General features: G+C 44.3%; 2 protein-coding genes across 7 annotated transcripts; one reads left to right on the plus strand and one right to left on the minus strand.

Annotated features, from left to right (window-relative positions):
• Positions 1-395: 395 nt before the first annotated feature.
• On the plus strand, positions 396-16559 carry sec16a (SEC16 homolog A, endoplasmic reticulum export factor). 6 transcript variants are annotated; one of them, XM_047569297.1, is made up of 32 exons: positions 396-480; positions 2006-5164; positions 5279-5439; positions 5571-5722; positions 5909-5997; positions 6130-6253; positions 6439-6637; positions 6902-7076; positions 7159-7301; positions 7631-7692; positions 7832-7970; positions 8071-8313; positions 8410-8507; positions 8599-8680; positions 8774-8891; positions 8997-9108; positions 9222-9327; positions 9448-9588; positions 9682-9795; positions 10474-10663; positions 10781-11232; positions 11345-11389; positions 11799-11963; positions 12060-12146; positions 12232-12288; positions 12381-12501; positions 12606-12743; positions 12877-12959; positions 13047-13118; positions 13535-13594; positions 14432-14500; positions 15074-16559. In XM_047569297.1, exons 2-32 carry the CDS (start codon positions 2080-2082, stop codon positions 15146-15148), a joined length of 6957 nt encoding a protein of 2318 aa, XP_047425253.1. In that variant the 5' UTR covers positions 396-480; positions 2006-2079; the 3' UTR covers positions 15149-16559. The 6 variants fall into 6 exon arrangements, with proteins under 6 accessions (XP_047425253.1, XP_047425254.1, XP_047425249.1 ...); XM_047569298.1 differs by having other exon boundaries at positions 2006-4320; positions 4909-5439; XM_047569293.1 differs by having other exon boundaries at positions 2006-5439.
• On the minus strand, positions 16416-21530 carry LOC124996375. The gene is made up of 6 exons (XM_047569299.1): positions 21114-21530; positions 20913-21027; positions 20540-20652; positions 18366-18465; positions 18143-18264; positions 16416-17633 (listed from the first exon to the last, which is right to left on the minus strand). Exons 1-6 carry the CDS (start codon positions 21202-21204, stop codon positions 17530-17532), a joined length of 645 nt encoding a protein of 214 aa, XP_047425255.1. The 5' UTR covers positions 21205-21530; the 3' UTR covers positions 16416-17529.
• Between the last annotated feature and the right edge of the window lie 187 nt (positions 21531-21717).

The raw sequence follows: 21717 nt of genomic DNA on the forward strand, positions 1-21717 counted from the left end.
GCAGGCCGTTTTAAGGTCTGTGTGTGTCTGTGTGGGGTTGAAATCCTCAGAATGATTGAATTTCTGGTTTATGCAGAGAAAAAGATGAATCATTGGCCTGCTTTCTTTTCCCCATGGCCATGAAAAGACTGCTGAATGAATATATTTATTATATATTTATCACCCTTTTATCACACCTGATATCAAGCTGCTACTGGAGACTGCTGCCAAACAAAATTTTCGTGGTAACCTGTGTTCCTTGCCACCGTGGCCTTCAGGCTTGTCTGGAGGTTTCAAGACGGTTTTTATAAAGCCTCTTAAAGACAATTTGCATTGTTATTAACGCTTCTTCTTTAAATACACAGAATTGACCTTTACTAAGCCCCGCCCTTTGGTGACGTAACCGTTGTTTGGCCCGTGACGCTGCATGTACACGTAGCCTAGTAGGATGTGTTCATTGGAGATGGTGGCGGTGTGTCACATCCACTGTCCTGCACATTTGTAAGATTTTACTTATATTTTTACACATTTCCGGCGTCGGGTAAGAGTAAATATATACCATAATTAACGATGTCTTATCCTGAACGTTAGAATATGCTGTCTGTATTAGGTATCAAACTGTTACTCTGTAGTTAGCATGGGCTAGTTAGCCAGCAATGCTAACTGAGTAGCAATGCTAACGCTAGCTGACCAGGCAGTGAACCTGTTAAATTATTCTCGTCGAGTGGTCAGCGACCTGTACTTTATCTGTGTGTGGTCCAGCCGCTGCCGAACTAATGCATTAAAAATGACGAGTTTAGTTGTCTTTCGGAAATGACAACTAACCAGGCGACTTTAGATCTCAGTGTTTTGCTGGGTATGGCGTTCAGGGACAGAGAAGCGTTCCCGTTAGCTGTTGAGCCAAGCACCCTGGTCCTTTCCTCGTAGCCACTTTAATGTAAAGCGTTAACCCAATGTCTCGCCACATCAAAACGAGCTACACTTGAGTTATATTCCAGCACGTGTCTGATATTGATCAGAAGTCGCCAGCTTTTGTCTCAGGCGGCTAACTTTGCTACTTTCTTAAGTTTGCAGTTCGGCGCTGCTAATGCTAATAGCATACGATTTTGCTCTATGAATGTGTAACCCCGGTCGCGTCAAAGATCCGGGATCACTGGCAGACGTGACCTAGCCAAGGCTACTTGCTTTCTACTTCAGCTCGTGGTATTGTTGATGTCGCTTTTCGTGGTTTTAAATGCTTCTTCTTGCTAGTCGGTGTTAGCTCGTCTGAACTTCTTACTGACAGTTCCCCAGTGTCTGTGTAAGACAGATACTATAAACCCACCAGGATATGGTCATGGGGTCGGAAAGCCCTATGTATTGCAATTGTGGCAAAATCGTTTAAATGGTACACGTCCAAAAAAAAAAAAAAAGGTTGCACAAATGCATAAGCTAGGATTTAACTACATACTTATTTGGCAGAGCCTTTCAGTTTAATTGACTTCCCTTATTGGAACAACTTTTGCAAAAGTAATAACTATAATTGTAATGCCCCTTCCTTTCTTGTCCGTTGTTCCTACAAATGGACGGATTTAATTTTATTCTCTGGCAACAGTGATCTCAAAGCAGGTGCTTTTTAAGAGGTGGTTAAGCTACTCAAGAATTCTTTTAGTGATATTAACATTTTTTTGTTTTTGTTTTTTTACTGTTGTTTTGTGAATTCTTTCTTTGGTTTCTCATAACAGGATTTGTTTTCACATATGTAACATGTTTTCCTAAGGCTATATAGAAGCACAGAAATACTGACATGCGTTCATATGTTTCCGCTGAGACTGGAAGATGTAATTGAATTTGCCATTCATATGTATTATAAGCCATCTGGTGTTTTGTGTTCAGTATTGCTCTGTGTGCATCTTAAAGCTGATGTAGAAATTGCCACGTTGGACCATTTGTGTAAATAGGAACATAGACTATAACGCAAATATAGGTGTGGTTAAGTCCATCAAAGAGGCATGTCTAACTCCCTCTTCTCTATTGCTTTATGCAGCTGCGCCTGACTTCAGTCTCTTCAGTGACATCTCTTAGAGTGACCCGGTCCTTGGACCCGTTAGCTCTGCAGACATGCAACCTCCTCCTCGGACTGGACCTCCAGGAGCCTCTGGCCCTCCTCCGTCTGGGCCAAATATGTTCCGCAGGCCAAGGCCTCACAAGCCTACAGCAGCAGCTACGGCCGCAATGCCGCCTGCAACACAACCCATGACAGACCCTTTTGCTTTTGCCAGAACTCCTCCACCTATGGCTGCAGGTGGTCTGCAAACAATACCTAACAGCAACCCTCCACCAATGCAAACCCCACCCAACACCATGTACTCTCAACCTAGCTCAGGGCTGCCTCCACAACCACAGACACTGGAGGATGTCCCAGCTGCTCCCTCTGGTCCCCCATCATCCTCTCTACCTGGGGTGACCCTGGTCAGCCCTCATAGTACAGCATCCTCTGGTGGTTTCCCTGCACCAGGTTCCACAGGTTATGCACCCTTACATACAGAACAGGGCTACTTTAATTCAAGAGAACAGACACCATCCATGTCCACAGAGTCACCACATATGGCTATGGGCCCAACAGCTAGTCAGACTCCTTATAGTCAGGAATTTCAAGGACATCCTCCACCTTTGTCTGTGCCCTTCCAGCCACTGCCTCCCACCACCTCCTCTTCCCACTGGGCTCCTGATCATGGAAGTCGCCCTCCATCAGTTCAGAACTACTTCCAGCCTACTAGTGACCCTCCACCACAGCCATATCATTTACCTCAGCACACTCAGATGTACCCCTCCCACAGCCCATCACCCCATCAAAACACCCCCACGCCTCCAACCCAGCCTGGACACCCACAGCACCAGGCTCATTTTCCACCTCAAAACTCTGTACAAGCAGCCAGTCCTCAATGGCCAGACCCAAATGGACCCCAGCAGCATAATTCCCACTTCCAAAGTCAGAGTTACTTCAGTCAGAGCGTTGCTCCCCAGGAATCGTGGTTCAGCCAACCTCAACAGGACTCGGGCTACCACCAAATGGGGACCAGCCTGGGCCATCCTCAGCCTCAGCCTGATTCTGCTGTATCTCAACATGCATCCAACACTGGACCTGAGGCTAGTTCTGCTCCAGCCCCAGCCCAAGTCCCAGCCCCAGCCCCAGTCCCATACCCTCAAGAGTCGGGTACACTTTCATTGTTCTTTAAAGATGATGTGGAAAATGAAGAAACACTTGCTGGGGAGAGAAATAAAGCAGTCAATGGTACTGATGAATCTTTTCAGCATCACAGCAACCCACAAACCCACAGTGGCCATTCAGATGCATCTTTGGATTACCAAGGAGCTCCTCTTCAAGATCATTCACACTTACCTTATATGAATGATGGCAGTTATCCATCACAGGGGCATGCTCAGAAGCCACCTGATTCCCAGTTTGACCATGTAGAGAATTTGGAATGTGTCCCGAACCAGGAAGTATTACCCAGTGAAACCATTGGAAGTCCTGCTGCTACTGCACCCCAAGGAGTAGAGCAGTTTGAAACGGGGCCAAATTTGGAGACTCCCGATTCAATTCCAAGGCCAATGAGATCTGCCAGCGTGTCATCCAATTATAGCAATATGAGCCATGGAAGTGGAACTGGTCGTCGACCCCAGGGAGTAGTGGGTACCTTTATTCAGCAGGAAAGCCCACGTCTCACTGATGAGGCTACCCCGCCTGCTGCCACTGGAGGCTACTTTGAACAGATTGACTCTTCACCAGCTGGAGATTCGGGTGTGCAGCAGAGCACCCTGGAGCAGACGTGGCCTCCCACACCTAGCCCTCCTAAACCCACTGGCATTTTTCAGGCCAGTGCTAATAGCTCTTTTGAACCTGTGCGCTCACATGGTGTTGGGGTGCGCCCTCCTGAGGTAGATAGGGCTAAAATGGTAGCAGAAGGAGGTGCAGATTGTGCACCTGGCAACATGGAGCAGCCACCAGATAATATGGAAAATATTTATGCCCCAGGGCACTCTCTGCCCTCTGGGGCTGGAGGTGGTGTGCCTCATGTAACGCTTCCGGCGGTTCACTCCCGGCCTTCATCCCGTGCTTTTGGGGCCAGTCGCCCCTGCGAGAGCCCTGCCACTACGCTGTGGGCTCATAGTGATACTACAAGCTTGGGCACTAGCATAACTCTTGCCCCTGCTGCCCCGACAGTTCTTCCCCCTTTACGAGAACCCAGTGCTGATGTCATTCAGCCTCCAGAGGATGGCCCACTGGACTTACAGCCCTCTCAGAGAGTCCAGCCAACTTCTCAGCAGCACTCAGAGAACCTAGAGAACCCACCAAAGGTGAGTGATGCAGAGCCAACTGACTCTCAAGGCAACTTAGGCTATGCATCTCTTCTTGTCCCTGGCTCGCTTCACCAGCCTGTCGTGATTGCCCCTCCAGTGTCCAATTACAATGTGATTCTCCCTAGTGGCACTGGTCAAACACCAAGTCACAGTAGCCCACCTGTAAGACCACCTGCACAAGGGCAGGGTCCCACTACATCTCAGCTACCTTCAGCAGCCAATCAAAATCCACTCTTTTCTCCTGCACCCATGAGTTTCAATTCTTCAGCTTCTAATCAGGGTCCACTCAATCTGACTCGAGACAATGCAGCGGTGGCACCGTCAGAAATCACAGCTCCGCCACAGTCTCAGCCAGTCCGCCCTCCCCTTTCCAGGGGTCAATCATTGGGTGGAGACAGTAATTCTGCTCTTCAAGTTAATCCACCAGCTTCTCTTACGACTGCTCCTGTCTCTAATCACAATCAGCCATCAAATTATGAACTGCTTGATTTTTCTATGCACCAATCACAAGCCCAAACCCAACCGCCGGCCCACCCTGCCTCTCTACACGAGTCTCCGCAGTCTAGTAATGGATTTTACCTGCAGGTCACCAAAGATGCTCAGCAGGGGCTGAGAGTCGAAGGAAATGGCTCTGTACAGACCCCAGCCTCTTCGTCAGCAACTCAGGTGCCACCAGCACCACCTTCCCAAGCAGCTCCAAACTCCCAGCAGACCCCAACAGAACCTCCTAACACTACAGATTCTAGGGCTGCACTTCAGGGACAAAAAGATGCTCCACCCGTGAGTGGAGCACAACCTTCATTTGGCCAGTATCCAAATCCGGCACAGGTGCCTGCCACAGGTAAAGTACCTCCTCCTCCTGCCGCTGCCTACCCTCCAGGCCCCAGAGGACCTGTGCCTCCAGTGGCTGCCCAGCCAGCTCCTGGTGATCCATCTCGACCACCCTCCTCTGCAGGCAGCCATCAAGGCTATGGGCCCCCTCCTCCTCCAGCGCCAGGACAGATGTACGGCGGCTATTATGGCAATTACGGGGAATACGCAGATGGCAGGGCGCCTTATCATCCTGGACAGTACCCACCTGCACCTGTGGATCCTAGAGCGCAGCCATATTATCAAGTAAGTGTAACTTTTTCTGCAACAAGCACAATACTGTATAATCCCGATGAAAGGATAATGCATGAGCAATTGTTGCCATACATTGTAAAAACTGTAAATGAAAATCCATAACTGGAGCTTTTATCTTTCAGGATGGTGCGTACAGGAGCAGAGGAGATCCTTGGTATGGGAGATACGAGGGACAGGCTCCAGCTTATCGTGATCCAAACTACCAGTACAGAGAGCCTCAGCCAGAACGACCCAGCTCTAGGACCAGTCAGTACTCCGACAGACCCTCATCCAGGTTAGTGAAACTCTTTCTTAGTCATCATTTACACGAGATGTAAATTGTGTAAAGTCACAAACTTTACATTTTATTCATCTATTTGTTAATGCAGTGTCTTGCTTAAGAAAGAGGTGGTTAAATAGTCCCTTGCATTTAGTAGTAGTTGCATTCTTTGGTGTTAATCTGTAAATCTTTTTCCCAAAGACAAGGCTATCCTGACGACTACCAGAGAGCAAACCGAAGTGCCTATAATGACTATTATGCAGATTATCCCAAGCACTACGATTATGCAGGTATGTATCCCAGAGTTAGAGCTATGAATCTGAACACATTTTTCGTCCTTCTTCGCAGATTTCTTTTTCTATAGGTACATTATTGTGTTTTTTAAACAAGACAATGTCTCTCTGTCTGTTTTCCATGGAAAGGATACAACTATGGTCAGTATGACCCACGATACAGAGGATACTATGATCAGTCCTACTGGCCTAATTATGATGAAGCCTACAGAGCCAGAGACAGCTACTATAATCAGCAAATGTATCCTGCCAGGTATGCGGAGGAAACCTTTCATCATGTTGATTTATGTTTAGAAAATGGATTCAAAACAGTTTAAAGTTTTCTGAAATCAGTCCGTTACATGATGATACATAATGTTACAAATATAGATATTTATTTCTGCTGCGTCATTACATGATGACGTTTCGACAAGTAAATTATTAATTATGTATTCACAGGAAAGAAGGCTATGATGACCAGTGGCGCTACTATCCTGGGTATGACGCCAGCTTCGACGATGACTACCATCGCCGCGGAGACGCGTACGGCGACGATTTTGACCGACGCAGCGTCCATAGCGAGCAGTCGGCACACAGCGTTCGCAGCTCCCACAGTCACCACAGCAGACGGAGTAGCTTCAGCTCACGATCACAACAGGTAAATGACCTTTCTGCCACTTATGGACGCACAAAAAGTGTAAGAGCTGACATTGTGTTGCGTTCTAATGATGACTCTGCAACAGGAAGCAAAGTTCATACATTTAAGTTGATATCAGTCTGGAGAGTTGTCTGTTTTAACTCTAATCTTTGATTTATATTGAGCTGCGTTTTTGGTATCTTTGTGCTGACGTTAGCGTGTTTCATTGGCTTTACTTTCATTATGCCTTTACGTTACCGTTTGTCATTTTTTTTTCTCCTGCAGAGCCAGGTATACACAAGCCAACCTGACTTAGTTTACGACACCACTGCGTCCACTCTGGCTGTCGACTACTCGTATGCCCAGTACCCGAACCAGACTGATGCCTCCCAGAACTACAGCCAGTACCTCTACCCCGCTGAGTACACCGCAGACAGCACCTGGGTCGCCCCTGAGCAACGTGAGTCCCTAGACGGCGACAGGATCCCAACAGAGTTCAATTAATATCGCTCCTAATCCAAAACTCTTATTTCCCCTCTTAGCTCCCCCTCGACCTGCAACCCCAGAGAAGTTCACCATACCCCACCGCTGCGCCCGCTTCGGACCTGGTGGTCATCTGGTTCAGGTGCTGCCCAATCTGCCCTCAGCTGGACAGCCCGCTCTCGTCGACATCCACAACATGGAGGTACATCTTTACTATTATCTGTTTTCAGCATACAGGTGTGTGTTTATGTTGTCTAGAAAACACAACAGAAAAGAGCTTTTTTTGAAGGTCTTTTGAATTTAATAAACCAAGTAGTAGTGAAGTTGCAAATTAGCTGTGTGCATTTGTGAAAATGCAATTTCTTACAAGAGCATGATAAATACAGGAAAATAGTTAACTTAAGAAAAGTATATCATATCAGTAAGGTACACCATGTTGCCTCTATACTTAGACTCTTGAGAATTTATGAACATGATTTAAAGGATGTAAAATAATGTAAAGACTATACATTCTTATGTTTGTGTTTTCAGACCATGTTGCAGGATACCCCGGATCAGTCAGAACTGCGATCTTTCCCAGGACCACTTATCAAGTAAGTCTGTCTTCTTAATCTAAAACAAAACATTAGGTTGGAGAAAATGACCATGAAGAGTTTGGAGGAAAAAAAGCAGAAGCCGAATGAATTTCAGAATGAAATTACTACCGTCTCACATATTTTTTGGTGCCATCAGAGAGGAGACCCATAAGGTGGACGTGATAAAGTTCTCCCAGAACAAAGCCGTGGAGTGTTCCCGAGATAACAACCTTCTGGATAGAGACTCGGCCCGTCTGCTCTGGGACTTCATTGTCCTGCTGTGTAGACAGAACGGGGTAAGACAGTGCAGGAATAACTGTGAAATCCGGACATTTTATCCTTAAATCTGTCCGTATCTTTAAATAACATTCTCACTGTCGTACTCTGCGTCTTAAGACTGTCGTCGGCACGGACATTGCTGACCTCTTGCTGAAGGAGCATCGCTCTGTCTGGCTTCCTGGCAAGAGTCCCAACGAAGCCAACTTGATTGATTTTAACAACGAACCTCTGGCACGCGCCGAGGAAGAGCCCGGAGCTGGACCACTGTCCCTTCTATCGGACACTTTCATGACTGTCCCGGAAAACCTCGGCAAGGAAACAGAACGCTTCAGAGAGCTGCTTCTGTTTGGCCGCAAAAAGGTAAGAAACGCTCATAATAACTGTATGATAATAATAATAATTACACTCATTGAGATGTATGGGAAATCTGAAATATTTTATCATGTTGTGTGATAGGATGCACTAGAAGCTGCCATGAAGGGAGGTCTGTGGGGTCACGCCCTGTTGTTGGCGAGTAAAATGGACAACAGAACACATGCCCGGGTCATGACAAGGTACCACTGATGTACAGATGAAAAATAAAATAAGCTTTATTCCCCCTTTTTTGTGTGATCATGACGCGTTTTTGTGTCTTTATGTTTTTAGGTTTGCTAACAGCTTGCCCATCAACGATCCACTCCAGACAGTGTACCAGCTGATGTCGGGGAGGATGCCTGCATCTGCCATCGTGAGTATTCCTTCTGTCCACAATGAAGTTGCACACAATTTCATATGTGAAGCCTGCCACCTTACTTAAGATATGCTTCCTGTGTACACCCAGTGTTGCGGAGAGGAGAAGTGGGGTGACTGGCGCCCTCACTTGGCCATGGTGCTGTCAAACCTCACACACACCCTGGACCTGGACACTCGCACAATCACCACCATGGGCGACACCCTAGGTAGGCCCACAGATCTGGTAACTGGCAGCGCTGAACTGAATAACATTCGTACTGATGACCACAGGAATTCCTCACACTCCCACTTTTTTTCCCCGTCTTCTTCAGCTTCCAAAGGGCTGATTGATGCGGCACACTTCTGCTACTTGATGGCCCAAGTTGGCCTAGGAGTTTTCACAAAGAAGAGCACCAAGATGGTTCTGATTGGCTCCAACCACAGGTTAACAAAAGAGGGCAACACACACACACACACACAGCTTTGAGGACGCATTGAGAGCAGCAAATAATTTACAGAAAACAAGCCACACTTCTAACTTTATCTTTCCTCTTCAGTTTGTCCTTTTACCAATTTGCAACCAATGAAGCAATCCAGAGGACTGAGGCTTATGAATACGCCCAATCTCTGGGCTCCCAGCCTTGTTCCCTGCCCAATTTCCAGGTATGTGGTGATAGTTTTTGCCAGTGAACCGACACATATACAGCAAGAACCTAATGACGTTACTGCAGGTATTGAAGAAGTGCTCTTATTTGTTCTCTGATCTTCGTTTTCTCCTATCAGGTGTTCAAATTGATCTATGCATGCCGCTTGGCTGAAGCAGGCCTGTGTGCTCAGGCCTTCCACTACTGTGAAGTTATCTCAAGGACTGTCCTCCAGCAGCCTTCCTACTACTCCCCCATTTTCATCAGCCAGATCATCCAGGTATGCTCCCCGAACTCCGAGTTTTGTCTTCCCGTCTGCTCATCTTCTGTAAAGTCATCATGGAATCATGATACATTTTCTGTTTGTTCGCAGATGTCTGAAAAGCTGCGGTTCTTTGATCCACAACTGAAGGAGAAACCAGAGCAGGAGTTGTTCAATGAGCCCGATTGGCTGTATCAGCTCAGACAGCTGGATGGACAAATCAAGGTGGGAAAGAGTGTAATGACTTAAAGTTCTATGTGTTTATTCAAAGTGCACGTGAAGAATATTCAGAACTTTAACCATGTTTGTAAAACACACAAGTACCAGATTTTTAGATTTGTGTCGGCTTATTCTCTATTCTACTTAATTTAGTTCTATAGTCCTCATAACTAGGTGCTTTAGTCTGACATGTAGTTGCAAAAGATCAATACACTAATCGATGTAGAAATACGATAACGGTCATTTCTGCGAATTCGTGGGACAAAAGTGGACAAAGTAAAAAGAAAAATCAAATTTTACAATGGAAAATAGTTTATTTACACTTATTAACCTTTCTAGTTTCATATGACTTGCAATTTTAACAAAATTCTATCAATAATAACAAGCTACAAAGCTAGAAATGTCCCTAATTAGCCAGTACTCATTTGAGGACTTTGGGATTTCATTGCTTGCAATTCTGTCTTTGTACAGCCATGTTCAAATACTAAATGGTTTTATAGTTTGTTACACATTGGTGGTGACTTTTAAAATGCACAACAAACAAAACAGCTCAAGTCTCAGGAGGTTAATTCTACCTATAACATTTTGTAACAGGCAAATAATTACATGCTAGTTCACGTCTCTGCTCGCTAGCTCCTGTTTGTACCCATTTAACAAATGTTGGATGTTTTCGTTTTGTTTTAGACGGGCATGTTCACATACAGCGCAGACAGAGCGACTCCTTCACAGTTCGTCTGCAGCAGCCCCAGCTCTGACTTGGACCATGCTAGTCTAGCTGAACCGCTGGAGATGGATGGGCCAACGCCTGACAACCCCCTGATGAGCTCAATACTGCCTGGCCCTCAACCACAAGCAGTGCAGTTGATGCCTCCAGGTGTGTGTGTGTAGATATGTTGCACTTGCAACCTTATTTTTAACATCTACGTCCTGAGAGGCTAACGAAGCATTGCATAAAGAATGCATAAAATCTCATTTCACGTTTGTCTTTCAGCTCCCACTTCCATCCTCCAAGATGGAATGGCCCCTCCTCAGCATTTACCCCCCGGTGACGCACCCCAGTTCTACCCGGTACCCCCCACCGGACCGCCAGGACAGATCCCCATCCCGGGCTACCCTCCACAGGACCCCGGCTTTGCCCCTCCGCCCTTCCAGCCTCAGCCCGAGCAGTCCGAGATGTACCCGGGAGCCCATCAGCAGCCTCCGCATGTGGGCCAAATGTCGCCACACATGCACCCTCAGATGCCGCATTCACCCGTGCAGATGAACCCCCCGCTACCCCAGATGCCTCAGCAGCACATGCCCCCGTCTCCCGGGCACATGCCACCTGTAGAGCATCTGCCCCAGGCTTTCCCAGACATGCAGACCGGTCAACCAATATCGTCCTCCCCACCCAGAAACTCCTTCACATCCCAGATGGACTTCTACGACCACATGGCTCAACTGGTCAGTGCTTGATCGGTATTTAAAACAAAAACAAAAAAAAACACATGCATCCCATTTTTGAGGGGAAACTCTCATAAACAATGCTCACTACATTGTGTTTGTGTCGATCCAGGGTCCCGGGAGGTCACGGGCTCCTTCACAATCTTCAATGCATATGGTGCGTTTGTGTGTCATGTGTAAACTACAAACACATGATGTTCTTTTTAATAAGTTGGTTAAAAGACAACATTTGTTGCACAGTGTGGCTCTTGTTTCAGGAAGATTCAGTTTTCATCATTTACACTCCTGTGCACCACAAAGCCTAGATAATGAAAACTGTTTTGAAGAGGACATTTTATCTTGTAGTAGAAGAATAAAAGAATATATTTTCATTATCTTATAGGAAATTGGAAATATGTTGTTTTTGATGTTGTATAAAGTGGCACATTTTGATTAGTTCTGCACAGGAAGTAGTTTGTCAGTTCAGTTGTATGGTTAAATATAAGTATCCACTCTTGTCGTGGCACTCCAGGAAAAAAAACAAAAAAAAAAGCTTCCTCTTCTCACCAGTATTTTCTGTTGCGCAGGGATCAGGACGCCGCTCGCGTACGACCTCCGAGTCCTCCACTCACTCTGCTGGAAGAGAGCGGAGCAATTCTGCTGTCAAACAGGTGTCTCCACCTCCACCCTCTATTCCCGAGCAGCCCCACACGGAAGCGGCCAAGAAAGTCAAGAAAGACTCTCCAAAAAAGGTTTTTTATTCACAAACGAGCTCTCAGACCTTTAGACAGTTTGCTCCTCTGGTGTGTGTTAGTGCCGAGCGCAATATTCTTTTTCTTTTAACACAGAGTGGTGGTGGTGGTGCCGGCTGGCTGAGCTGGCTCTATAGAAAGGGGAAAAATGAGGCTCACTTACCAGATGACAAAAACAAATCTGTAAGCTGTTTGACGTGCATGTCTTATTTCCACATTACATCATGTGCTTCTGCATGCGACTGATGACTTTAATCTTTGTTGTCAGATTGTGTGGGACGAAAAGAAGCAGAAATGGGTTGACTTGAACGAGCCGGAAGAGGAGGTCGGTTACTGTTTAAAACTTTTCTGTTTTTTTTAAGTGTGAAAGCTTTCGAGGTGAACCAATACTAACGTGTTTCTTATATAATCTATTAGAGCAAACCCCCTCCACCGCCTCCATCCGGCTTTCCCAAGATGCCTCAAATGCCTGGCCCTGGGATCCCTGCTGCACCACCGGGGGGCGGTCCTCCCGTCAACATGTTCTCCAGAAAAGCAGGTAAGACGAGGGTTAGTCACAGCGCCCCCTGGCTGCGTAACATAATAATTACAAGCTACTTGTCCTGTTACATATTTCTTGACTTTGTGTCCCTGTCGTCTCAGGCACTAAGAGCAGATACGTGGATGTCCTGAACCCCAGCAGAGCTACCAAACCAGGCGGCATGGCCCCTGCTCCAGCTGACCTCTTTGCTCCTCTGGCACCGATGCCCATGCCCGCGAACCTATTTGTGCCTAGTTCAGGTTTGTATTAAAAACTGTGAAATAACTTTTTCCTGACGCGAAGGCTTGTGTGAGCTTTCTGTCAGATTTTGGACGGGAGCGTTAGAGAGCAAATAAGGACCGAAACAAATAAATATTTGTCTTAACTCCGTAGCTCCTGACGATCAACAACCTCTGGAAGGCAGCGAAGGAGGAAACATGGAGCAGAACGCACCCAACACCAGCGCTGCTCCACAGGTATCTAAAAATAAGACTTCATTGATAAAATAAAAAAGTGTTTTAATTCGATTTTCTTTAAATCTAAATACCATTTAATCTGTTCAGATGTTCAACCCGACGCTGTTACCGCCTGCCCCAGAAGGTCCCCACGTGCCTGATGGCTCACAGTCCGGGGAGGTAAGATCAGTCCGTCCCTCTCGGCCGCTAACGTGTCCTCCCATCATGCCATCTCTGAAACATGACGCTAACAGCCTATTGTGTCCACTAAGCTTATTTGTATGACGAGTTACTGAAAGAGGGAAAGAAACATGAGAATGCATGCATGTCTAATTAAACTCTTTGCTCATAATCATGCCTCTTGAGGATTAGTACAATCTCTGTTCCATGTTGGGCTGTGATAATATAATTCTCTCCATGTATGTTTTTCAAGAGCCATATTTTTCTAATGCTGGTTTATTCGTTTTTATTGTGATCTGGTAAAAAGAAAACAAAAAAAACCACACATCTAATCCAGCGCATGGGAGTTTGGGAGTTTATTAATACGGGTTTTTGTCTTGTCTGTCTACTGTTTATTTCCCTCCTGCTGTCTATAGCTGTCTCGTTCTAGCTCAATGAGTTCTTTATCACGCGAAGTGAGTCAGCATTTAAACCAGGTACCTCTAGCTGGGCCTCAGGTGGCCCGCCCCTCACCCACCGCCTGCCACCCTCCTGAGCTCACCACGTCGCCAGTAGCACGCTTCACCAGTTGCACCCAAAGCTTCGCCGCCCATCAAACCCAAGGATGTCTGCTTGCTCACTTACCCACTGTCTCCAGCATTACTCACTAAGTGCTGGTTTACAAATTAAAACTAAGTTATAGTCACGTTTCTTTCTCTTTTTTTAGCCACACAAGCAGCAGTTTAATTTACTTTAACAACTGAGGACAGTCCCATGAAACGATGCTGTAATTGGCAAATGCTAGCAAGCTAACGTGCTACGCTAAGATTGTAAATAATCATAATTATCATAGCTGCAAAACATCAACATGGTAGAGTGGTCACTGTGACCTTGTTGATGTTAGCATTTAGCTGAGCACAGAGCTGCTAGCCTGGCTAAAAGTGTAGTGAAACATTTGCAAAGTCAAAGATAAGATAAACTTTATTGATCCCGACAGGGGGAAATCCACTCGCTTACTGCAGTTCAAATGTGGAAGAGTTAAAAAACCAATAAATACAAGCTATAAATACTTCTCACATGTGCAGATACGAGTGAGGCATGCTGGAGACGTTAACTCATCACAAAGATTGCATGGCTACTAAAACAACATTGTGAGAGTGGTTTGTAATGCTGTCTCACTGTGGGTCCAGGACATCTTTCACATTTCTTTTCCACTTTTTTCCTTCACTTCTGTTTTTCTAATTTTTGTCAAATATTCCCGTCTCCTTCTGTGCAGTAATGCTGTATTAACTCCGTATGTGCTTTAGTAACTCTGTTTGTCCTCGTGCCGACAGACTCATCCCGCACAGGGAGCTGCTCCAACTGGAGGCGTCACTTTTTATAACCCTGCACAGTTTGCACAGGTATGTGGTTAGAAGAAAACAACAATGAACCCTCAGACATGAGTTTAATCTACTACCCTCTTGAGTCACAAGGATTAAAACGTCTATAAAAACTTAACCGATGAATAATTTTTCTGCATAAATGTCTTGAACCACTTACATACCAAAAATACTTTAACACCAAAAATTCTATTATTTTGAGGATTTTAACTCTTTAAATTTGATTAATTAAAGTTACTGTTTTTTATGGGAAAAAAAGATTATTTTCCATAAAACTAATTTTCTTAAAATCAGTTTTGGATATGATCAGGAATATCCGATATATGGGCTTGATTATCAATTTTTGTGTAGCATCAGATTTAATATTTACTAACCTCCTGTGACCTTAGCAGACAAACATATCCCATTATAACCACATTTTTTTCATTTCTCTCGGGTTTAAATCTGCAAATTGATTGAATTTCTGGTTATGCAGAAAAAAGCAGGAAAAAAATATGAATCATTTGCCCAAATGGACAAAAATGTCCCTGATGATGCATGAGGGTTAAAAATAAATATTTCCTACTCATCTTTTCTTTCATTTGCTTCTTCCAGACAAGTGCACCATCAGGAGCTGGACAGCGCTCTGGCCGTTTGGGCGGCCAGCGCCAGTACCCTGTGATGAAGTAACCATCATTGCCACAGACAGACACTGTGCAAACAGACTTGTTGGATAGATATTACCTGGAAGTATATGAAGCACATGGACATACTGCTCTCTGTCTTAAAGGACCCTTCTCTTTGCCTGCACATGAGAAGAGCGTAGTCGGTCTCTCCATCATGTCGGTCTTCGTCCAACAGCTTAACCACTCTTTTCTTTTCGTTTAGTTCAGGTACTGTCTCTGGTGTCTTTTTTAAACAGGCTCGGCGTTTCCTTGAAGGGCTCATCGCTGCATCCAAACGGACGGTGGCATAGAAGATTTTTAACACGGAGAAGGCTCGTTTGTTAACGCTTTCACACACAAACTGTATGTTCATGTTGGCAAAAATCCAATAAGCATCCAATAAATTCCTTGCTCCTCTGAAGCTGCCCTCAGATCGAACACTGTTAACAGAACCGTCGTAACACGTCCTGTCCTGGGTTTTCCCCCCTTTTTGTCTGTGATCGAATGTACGTGTGACGGATAAAAGCGGCACCTTCGCATTTCTTATTCTGAATTTGGAGGTGCAGCTTTTTAGCATTTGTCAACTGGAGATAGCATTTGTTTTTGTAGTGTGTGCGTGAGAACGAACTGTCAGTAGTGCTTTGTGTCGGTCGTGTTGTTCGCTGCCCCCTCCTCCTCCCCCCCCACCCCCCCGTCGCCCTCCAGTAATGGAAGCACGTTGGATGACGCAGGAAAGCGAGAAAAGTCTGCAGTGTTAGGATGCTGCTCGTTTCAGATATTTATTTAATTGTCCTCCTGACCTTCACCTCTCCACTTCTTCGTCCAAGTTAAGCTCAAGTTTCTCTTCTGAGGAGTCCAAACGTCATCGAATTGAGGGGTGGCGTTCGAGAACAGCGGGAGCCAGGACTAAAACTGCATTTTAAATGTCGCTAAAAAATGAATCTATCCAAATATTTGTATATCAGATTGATTGTATTTATGAGCTGTAGGCATAAAGGTGTGAGTTTGTGTGAGTGCGTGTTTGCGTGTGTGTGTGTGTGTGGAGAGAGCTACTAATTTTTTCTGATAGGCTTTGACAAAATGCATTTATGATTGAAGAGATGATTCGTATTCTGATCATTTGTATCGGCCGCTTCTGCAGACGAATAAATCATTAACTAAATTGTGAACTGAGAGCTAATTGTACTCTGAATACTTCTTGCAATTTTTATTTACTGATTTTTAATTCAGTCACTCGTCCTCCCAAATGTTTTGATTTGATGTAGTCATGGGTTTATGATTTTTTTTTTAAAAAAAGGTCTCCTTTTGTTGAAGAGATGTTCTCCCCCACAATGTTTTAGAATTCCTCCTGTAAAATTCTTGACATGAAACCGCAAGTTCAAAAGGTAGAAACAAATGGTAATAAAGGTATTTTTTGCGCTCTGTAGCACTTTGAAGGAGGTGTCTATTGGTTTCATTTATGATATTTAAAGGCTTCTGTCAAATTCTGGGCCTGTGACATTCTTCTGCAAGAGTCGATGACACTAAAGGCTTTAACAGAGTTGCACAGATCTAAAAGGAAGTTGGCAAATAGGATGCAAATACAAAAATCTGATCCAGTGCTGCACAGAGATACCAGTTTTAATCTTAAATTTGCATATGAGATGGGCCGTTATTCCACATGTAAGAAAAGTTGAACATGATTCGAGGCAAGTGAGAATTGGTGTAGATTTTTAGTAAAGTGTTGAATGCACCACTAATAAATCTATGAAGTTACCATATGCTATCAGTTAGCTTAACGCTAGCACCAGTCTACATCACTCACATGTCACATTCACGTAAATTTACTTAAGTTCTAATTTTAGTTTTCAAATTTTAACCAACGACAACTGATTTTTGGCAGCACACAGTACAAGGACTCAGTTATGGGATGGCCTACACATTAATCAGCCACAACATTATGACCAGACAAGTAAACAACATTGACCAGCGCTCGTTCTCATGACACTCAGTGTTGCCAGAGTGGTCATCAGAGTGGTAGCTGAACATGGATTTGGTCAAATTCATCGTTGCGTAGACAACAGAGCATAAAGAGGTTCTCGTACTCTAAAGCAATTGTTGGCAACATTTAGATTTGAGCATTTTTGAGCCTTACAAGTAAATCTTCTTTTGTTCGCTCCTACTTGGCTCAACACTTTTGGATAAATGTGATTTATTAGACAATGTTCAGTCAAATTTAGCAGTAGTAATTCTCTCTGCTGACCACCCCACAGTCCGTATTAAACAAAGAATGTTGATAATGAAACTTAGTATCATAAAGGTCTCCTGGGGTTTCAACTCTGAGAAGAGGGTCCGTCAAAGTCATTAATTTATTAGTGTTCTGTGTGTGAAGGATTGTTGTCCTCCTCCGTTGAAGCAGTAAAATCTCTATGAGTCCAGTGCCGCTTGCGCTTTTTGAACAGCGACCTCCAGCATTGATTGGTCACAGAGCAGCTGTTGGAGCACAGCCGGGTCCATCTCCAGCAGCATGCCTGCATGGATGAATTAGAGTGCAGGCAAAATATCATTAGTCTCATGCCCTTTACCCACATCTTGTATCGTATCACCTATTAACCTGTATAAATCATTCAAGGAGCTGTCCATCAGCACCACACAGATATCAGAAACGACGAGCAAGGGGCTAATGAACAAATGATTCAGAAACAACGGTATTCTTCAACAATGGAGCAATGCATTCTCATATATAACAATTTGACATCCAATATCAGATCCAAACAAAATCCAAATATCAACAGAAGCCTGCTCAGATCTAGCCAGATGAAACTTCAATTTAAGCAAAAGCAATAACATCAAAACAACAAAATTGCAGTCTTACTTATGGCTTTTTCCTTTTAAAACAAAAACTGCAGTGGATCATATTAAGATGTCATTGACATACAATGTTGCAGAACACAAGCAAAACCCAAATATCAAATGAAATGATTTGCCGGCCCACGACGCCCCACAGGTTTCGGAATCACTGACTTAGGTATTAGGTTACCTGTAATATCATTTGCACGAAGTGGATCCATTTCCTTCACTAGCGAGAAGAGCTTCTCTCCCAGCTTCTCTGTGTCGTCAGCATCCGACGAGTCGCTGATATCCGTCTCCTCCACGTTCTCGCTGAATAGAGACAGGAAAGTTACTGAAATGAAAATGAATGTGTGCGTATGCCCTTGTACGCACACATGAAGATATGCCAGAAACAGTAATAATGCACATACTCTTTTAGAGTCTTCAGGGCGAGGTTCACCTGCTCCTCCAGCAGTCTGGGGTTTGACAGAAGGTTTAAGACGGCATCTTTGTGCTGCTCCAGAAGCATTCCTGTGGAGAGATGGCGACTCATATTTTAATGCCACTAAATTCATTTCACGTGAAATTTTAATTTTCCAGCAGCTTTGTAAAACTGGACTGGCTTTGAGAAAAATGCTAATGCTCGCATGGCAAATGGCAAAGTGTAAACAGTGACAGTGGTGGCAATGGGCAGATTTTTATCATAGAGTAGAACATTCAACATCTCACTTTAGCGAGCGAAGATTTGTGCATTGGCATTAAACACACATTACAGCTAAACGATGAGAAGTATTTTTTTTTTGGTATAAAAGGCCAAAATTAGCCTGATATTTAAAATGTTACAGGATCATTAAAGCTATTGCTTATTAATGACGGTACACATTACCATCTCTTCTACAAAAAAACTTTATCATACAGTGGGGGAAATAAGTATTTGATCCCCTGCTGAATTTGTAAGTTTGCCCACTTCCATAGAAATGATCAGACTCTGGTTTTTATGGTTGTTTACTGGTTATGGGTATAGACGGAATATCAGTCGAAAATGCATAAAAAACACAATCTAAAAGTTATAAATTGTTATGTATTTTATTAAGGGAAATAAGTATTTGATCCCAAGCACAACACAAGTCAGTACTTTGTAGAGAAACCTTTGTTGGCAAGCACAGCGATGAGACGTTTCTTGTAGTTGGTCACCAGGTTTGCACACAGCGCAGGAGGGATTTTGGCCCATTCATCTTTACAGACAGTCTCTAAATCCTTCAAGTTTCTTGGCTGCCTCTTGGAAACTCGGAGCTTCAGCTCCCTCCACAGGTTTTCGATCGGGTTAAGGTCTGGAGACTGACTAGGCCACTCCATGACCTTAATATGCTTCTTCTTGAGCCACTCCTTTGTTGTCCTGGCAGTATGTTTTGGGTCATTGTCATGTTGGAAAACCCACCCACGAGGCATCTTCAGTGTTCTTGCTGAGGAAAGAAGGTTTTTGTCCAAGATGTTACAGTACATGGTTGCATTCATTGGCCCCATAATGCGGTGAAGTTGCCCTGTACCCTTTGCTGAAAAACAGCCCCAAAACATGATGTTTCCACCTCCATGCTTAACCGTGGGTATGGTGTTCTTTGGGTCATACTCACGTTTTTTCACCCTCCAAACACGGCGGGTCGAGTTAATGCCAAATAGCTCAACTTTGGTTTCGTCAGCCACAGCACTTTCTCCCAAGCCTTCTCTGAGTCATTTAGATGTTCACTGGCAAACTTAAGGCGGGCCTGTACATGTGCCTTCTTGAGCAGGGGGACCTTGCGGGCACTGCAAGAGTTCAATCCATAACGGCGCAGTGTGTTGCCAACTGTTTTCTTGGTGACGGAGGTCCCAACTGCTTCCAGATCATTAACAAGCTCCTGCCGTGTTGTTTTAGGCTGCTCCCTCACCTTTCTCATCATCATCCTCACTCCATGAGGCGAGATTTTGCGGGGAGCTCCAGACCAAGGACAGTTGATGGTCCTTTTATGGGTCTTCCACTTGCGAATAATGGCACCAATAGTTGTCACCTTCTCACCAAGCCTTTTGCTGATGGTTTTGTAACCTATACCAGCCTTGTGCAGGTCTACAGTCTTGTCCCTGACATCTTTTGACAGCTCTTTGGTCTTGCCCATGGTGCTGTAGAAGTTGGAATGTAAGAAACTGATTCTTAGAGCAGGTGTGCTTTATATACATGACGAGTTAAGATCAGGAGTATTGGTAATTAGTTGACTGAGCACAGCTGTGTGCCACATGCGCACCAGCCAATCTGTAGGAGCCTGAATTCTAAGTGAATTGTTGGGGATCAAATACTTATTTCCCTTAATAAAATACATAACAATTTATAACTTTTAGATTGTGTGTTTTTTATGCATTTTCGACTGATATTCTGTCTATACCCATAACCAGTAAACAACCATAAAAACCAGAGTCTGATCATTTCTATGGAAGTGGGCAAACTTACAAATTCAGCAGGGGATCAAATACTTATTTCCCCCACTGTATATGTGCTTTAGCCAGTTTAGCCGCCTAATTTATTCTTGTACTTGTAAGGTGAACTATTCTGCATGATATTAGAACTTTTTCTTACCTGTGATTTTCTGTGAGTGACCAGTGTTGTAAACATCCACCAGCCCAAACAGCTGGTCCCCCAAAGAGTCAGAGGAGATGGACGCATCATCCTCGTCCTTACATGTTGCCTTGCTGCAGGAGCGCAAAGACACAAGCGCACACAATTTGAAAAGGTTTTAAACGGTTTCAAGACCTTGATATACACATTTGATTTTTCTTCTTTTGCGAGAAGAATTCATAGTGTTAAGTGTGATCATAAAAAGCTGCTAACAGGTTAACTTCACAGTATAATAGTCTATTTTTTTTTTTTTTTTTTTACAATATGCATCTTAGCAATGCACGAGGCTTAGAACTGTTAATGCTGCCACATGCTGCACATTACAATCCTGTACCTGGGCTCCTGTGGAAGCTGCACGGCTCTGAGGGCTTTCTCCACAGCTGCAGCCAACATGGCCTCATCGTGCAGCATCTGCCTTACGACAGGACCTGGCAGCTCCAGTAACATCCCTGAAACACAAAGGCAGACATAAATACCTTGGTTTTATGACTAATAAACAGTCGAGCAGGAACCTGTGCCACGCAGGTCACCTCACCTGTGAGTTTCCCAGCGTTCTCCTTCTGGTTGGGGTAGATCAGACTGTACAGTTGCTCACCAAGCGTCTCTAGATCTTCTTCTTTATTCATGTTTGGCTACTTACATTAAAACACTACTCTCACCTGCCATGTCAATCATTAAAAATAACGGTTTTCCAGATGATTTGCACCTCTGACAACTCTTGGATTCACATCCTCCATTCACGTCAGCATTTGGACAATATCCACGAAGCACTGCACAAAATCGGCCGAATAAATACAGATGTGCCCTCCAGTAACTGTCCTATTCAATTATTTTTTTCCTCTGTGTGTACTCGTTTTTAAATATACGATGGCATTCGCGCATTTATTGTCGTGCAGAATCTCTGACGACTAGTCTGTAAACACAGGGCGCACGTCAATGACGTCTAGCTCATATTCCGAACTGCGAATGTGTTCCTCCGCCTGTTCATACAAATAAATAGTACTCTAGAAAAATTACACTCAGAATTTAGTGTAGTATGATAATACTCTTAACATATGCGCTATAGGCAGTGAAATATTTACGCCTATTATTTTAGGATGTATACAAGATGGTATATATCTTAAATGTTGTATATAAAG

This window comes from Mugil cephalus, chromosome 19 (genome assembly GCF_022458985.1).
Source record: "Mugil cephalus isolate CIBA_MC_2020 chromosome 19, CIBA_Mcephalus_1.1, whole genome shotgun sequence".
Lineage (NCBI taxonomy): Eukaryota > Metazoa > Chordata > Actinopteri > Mugiliformes > Mugilidae > Mugil > Mugil cephalus.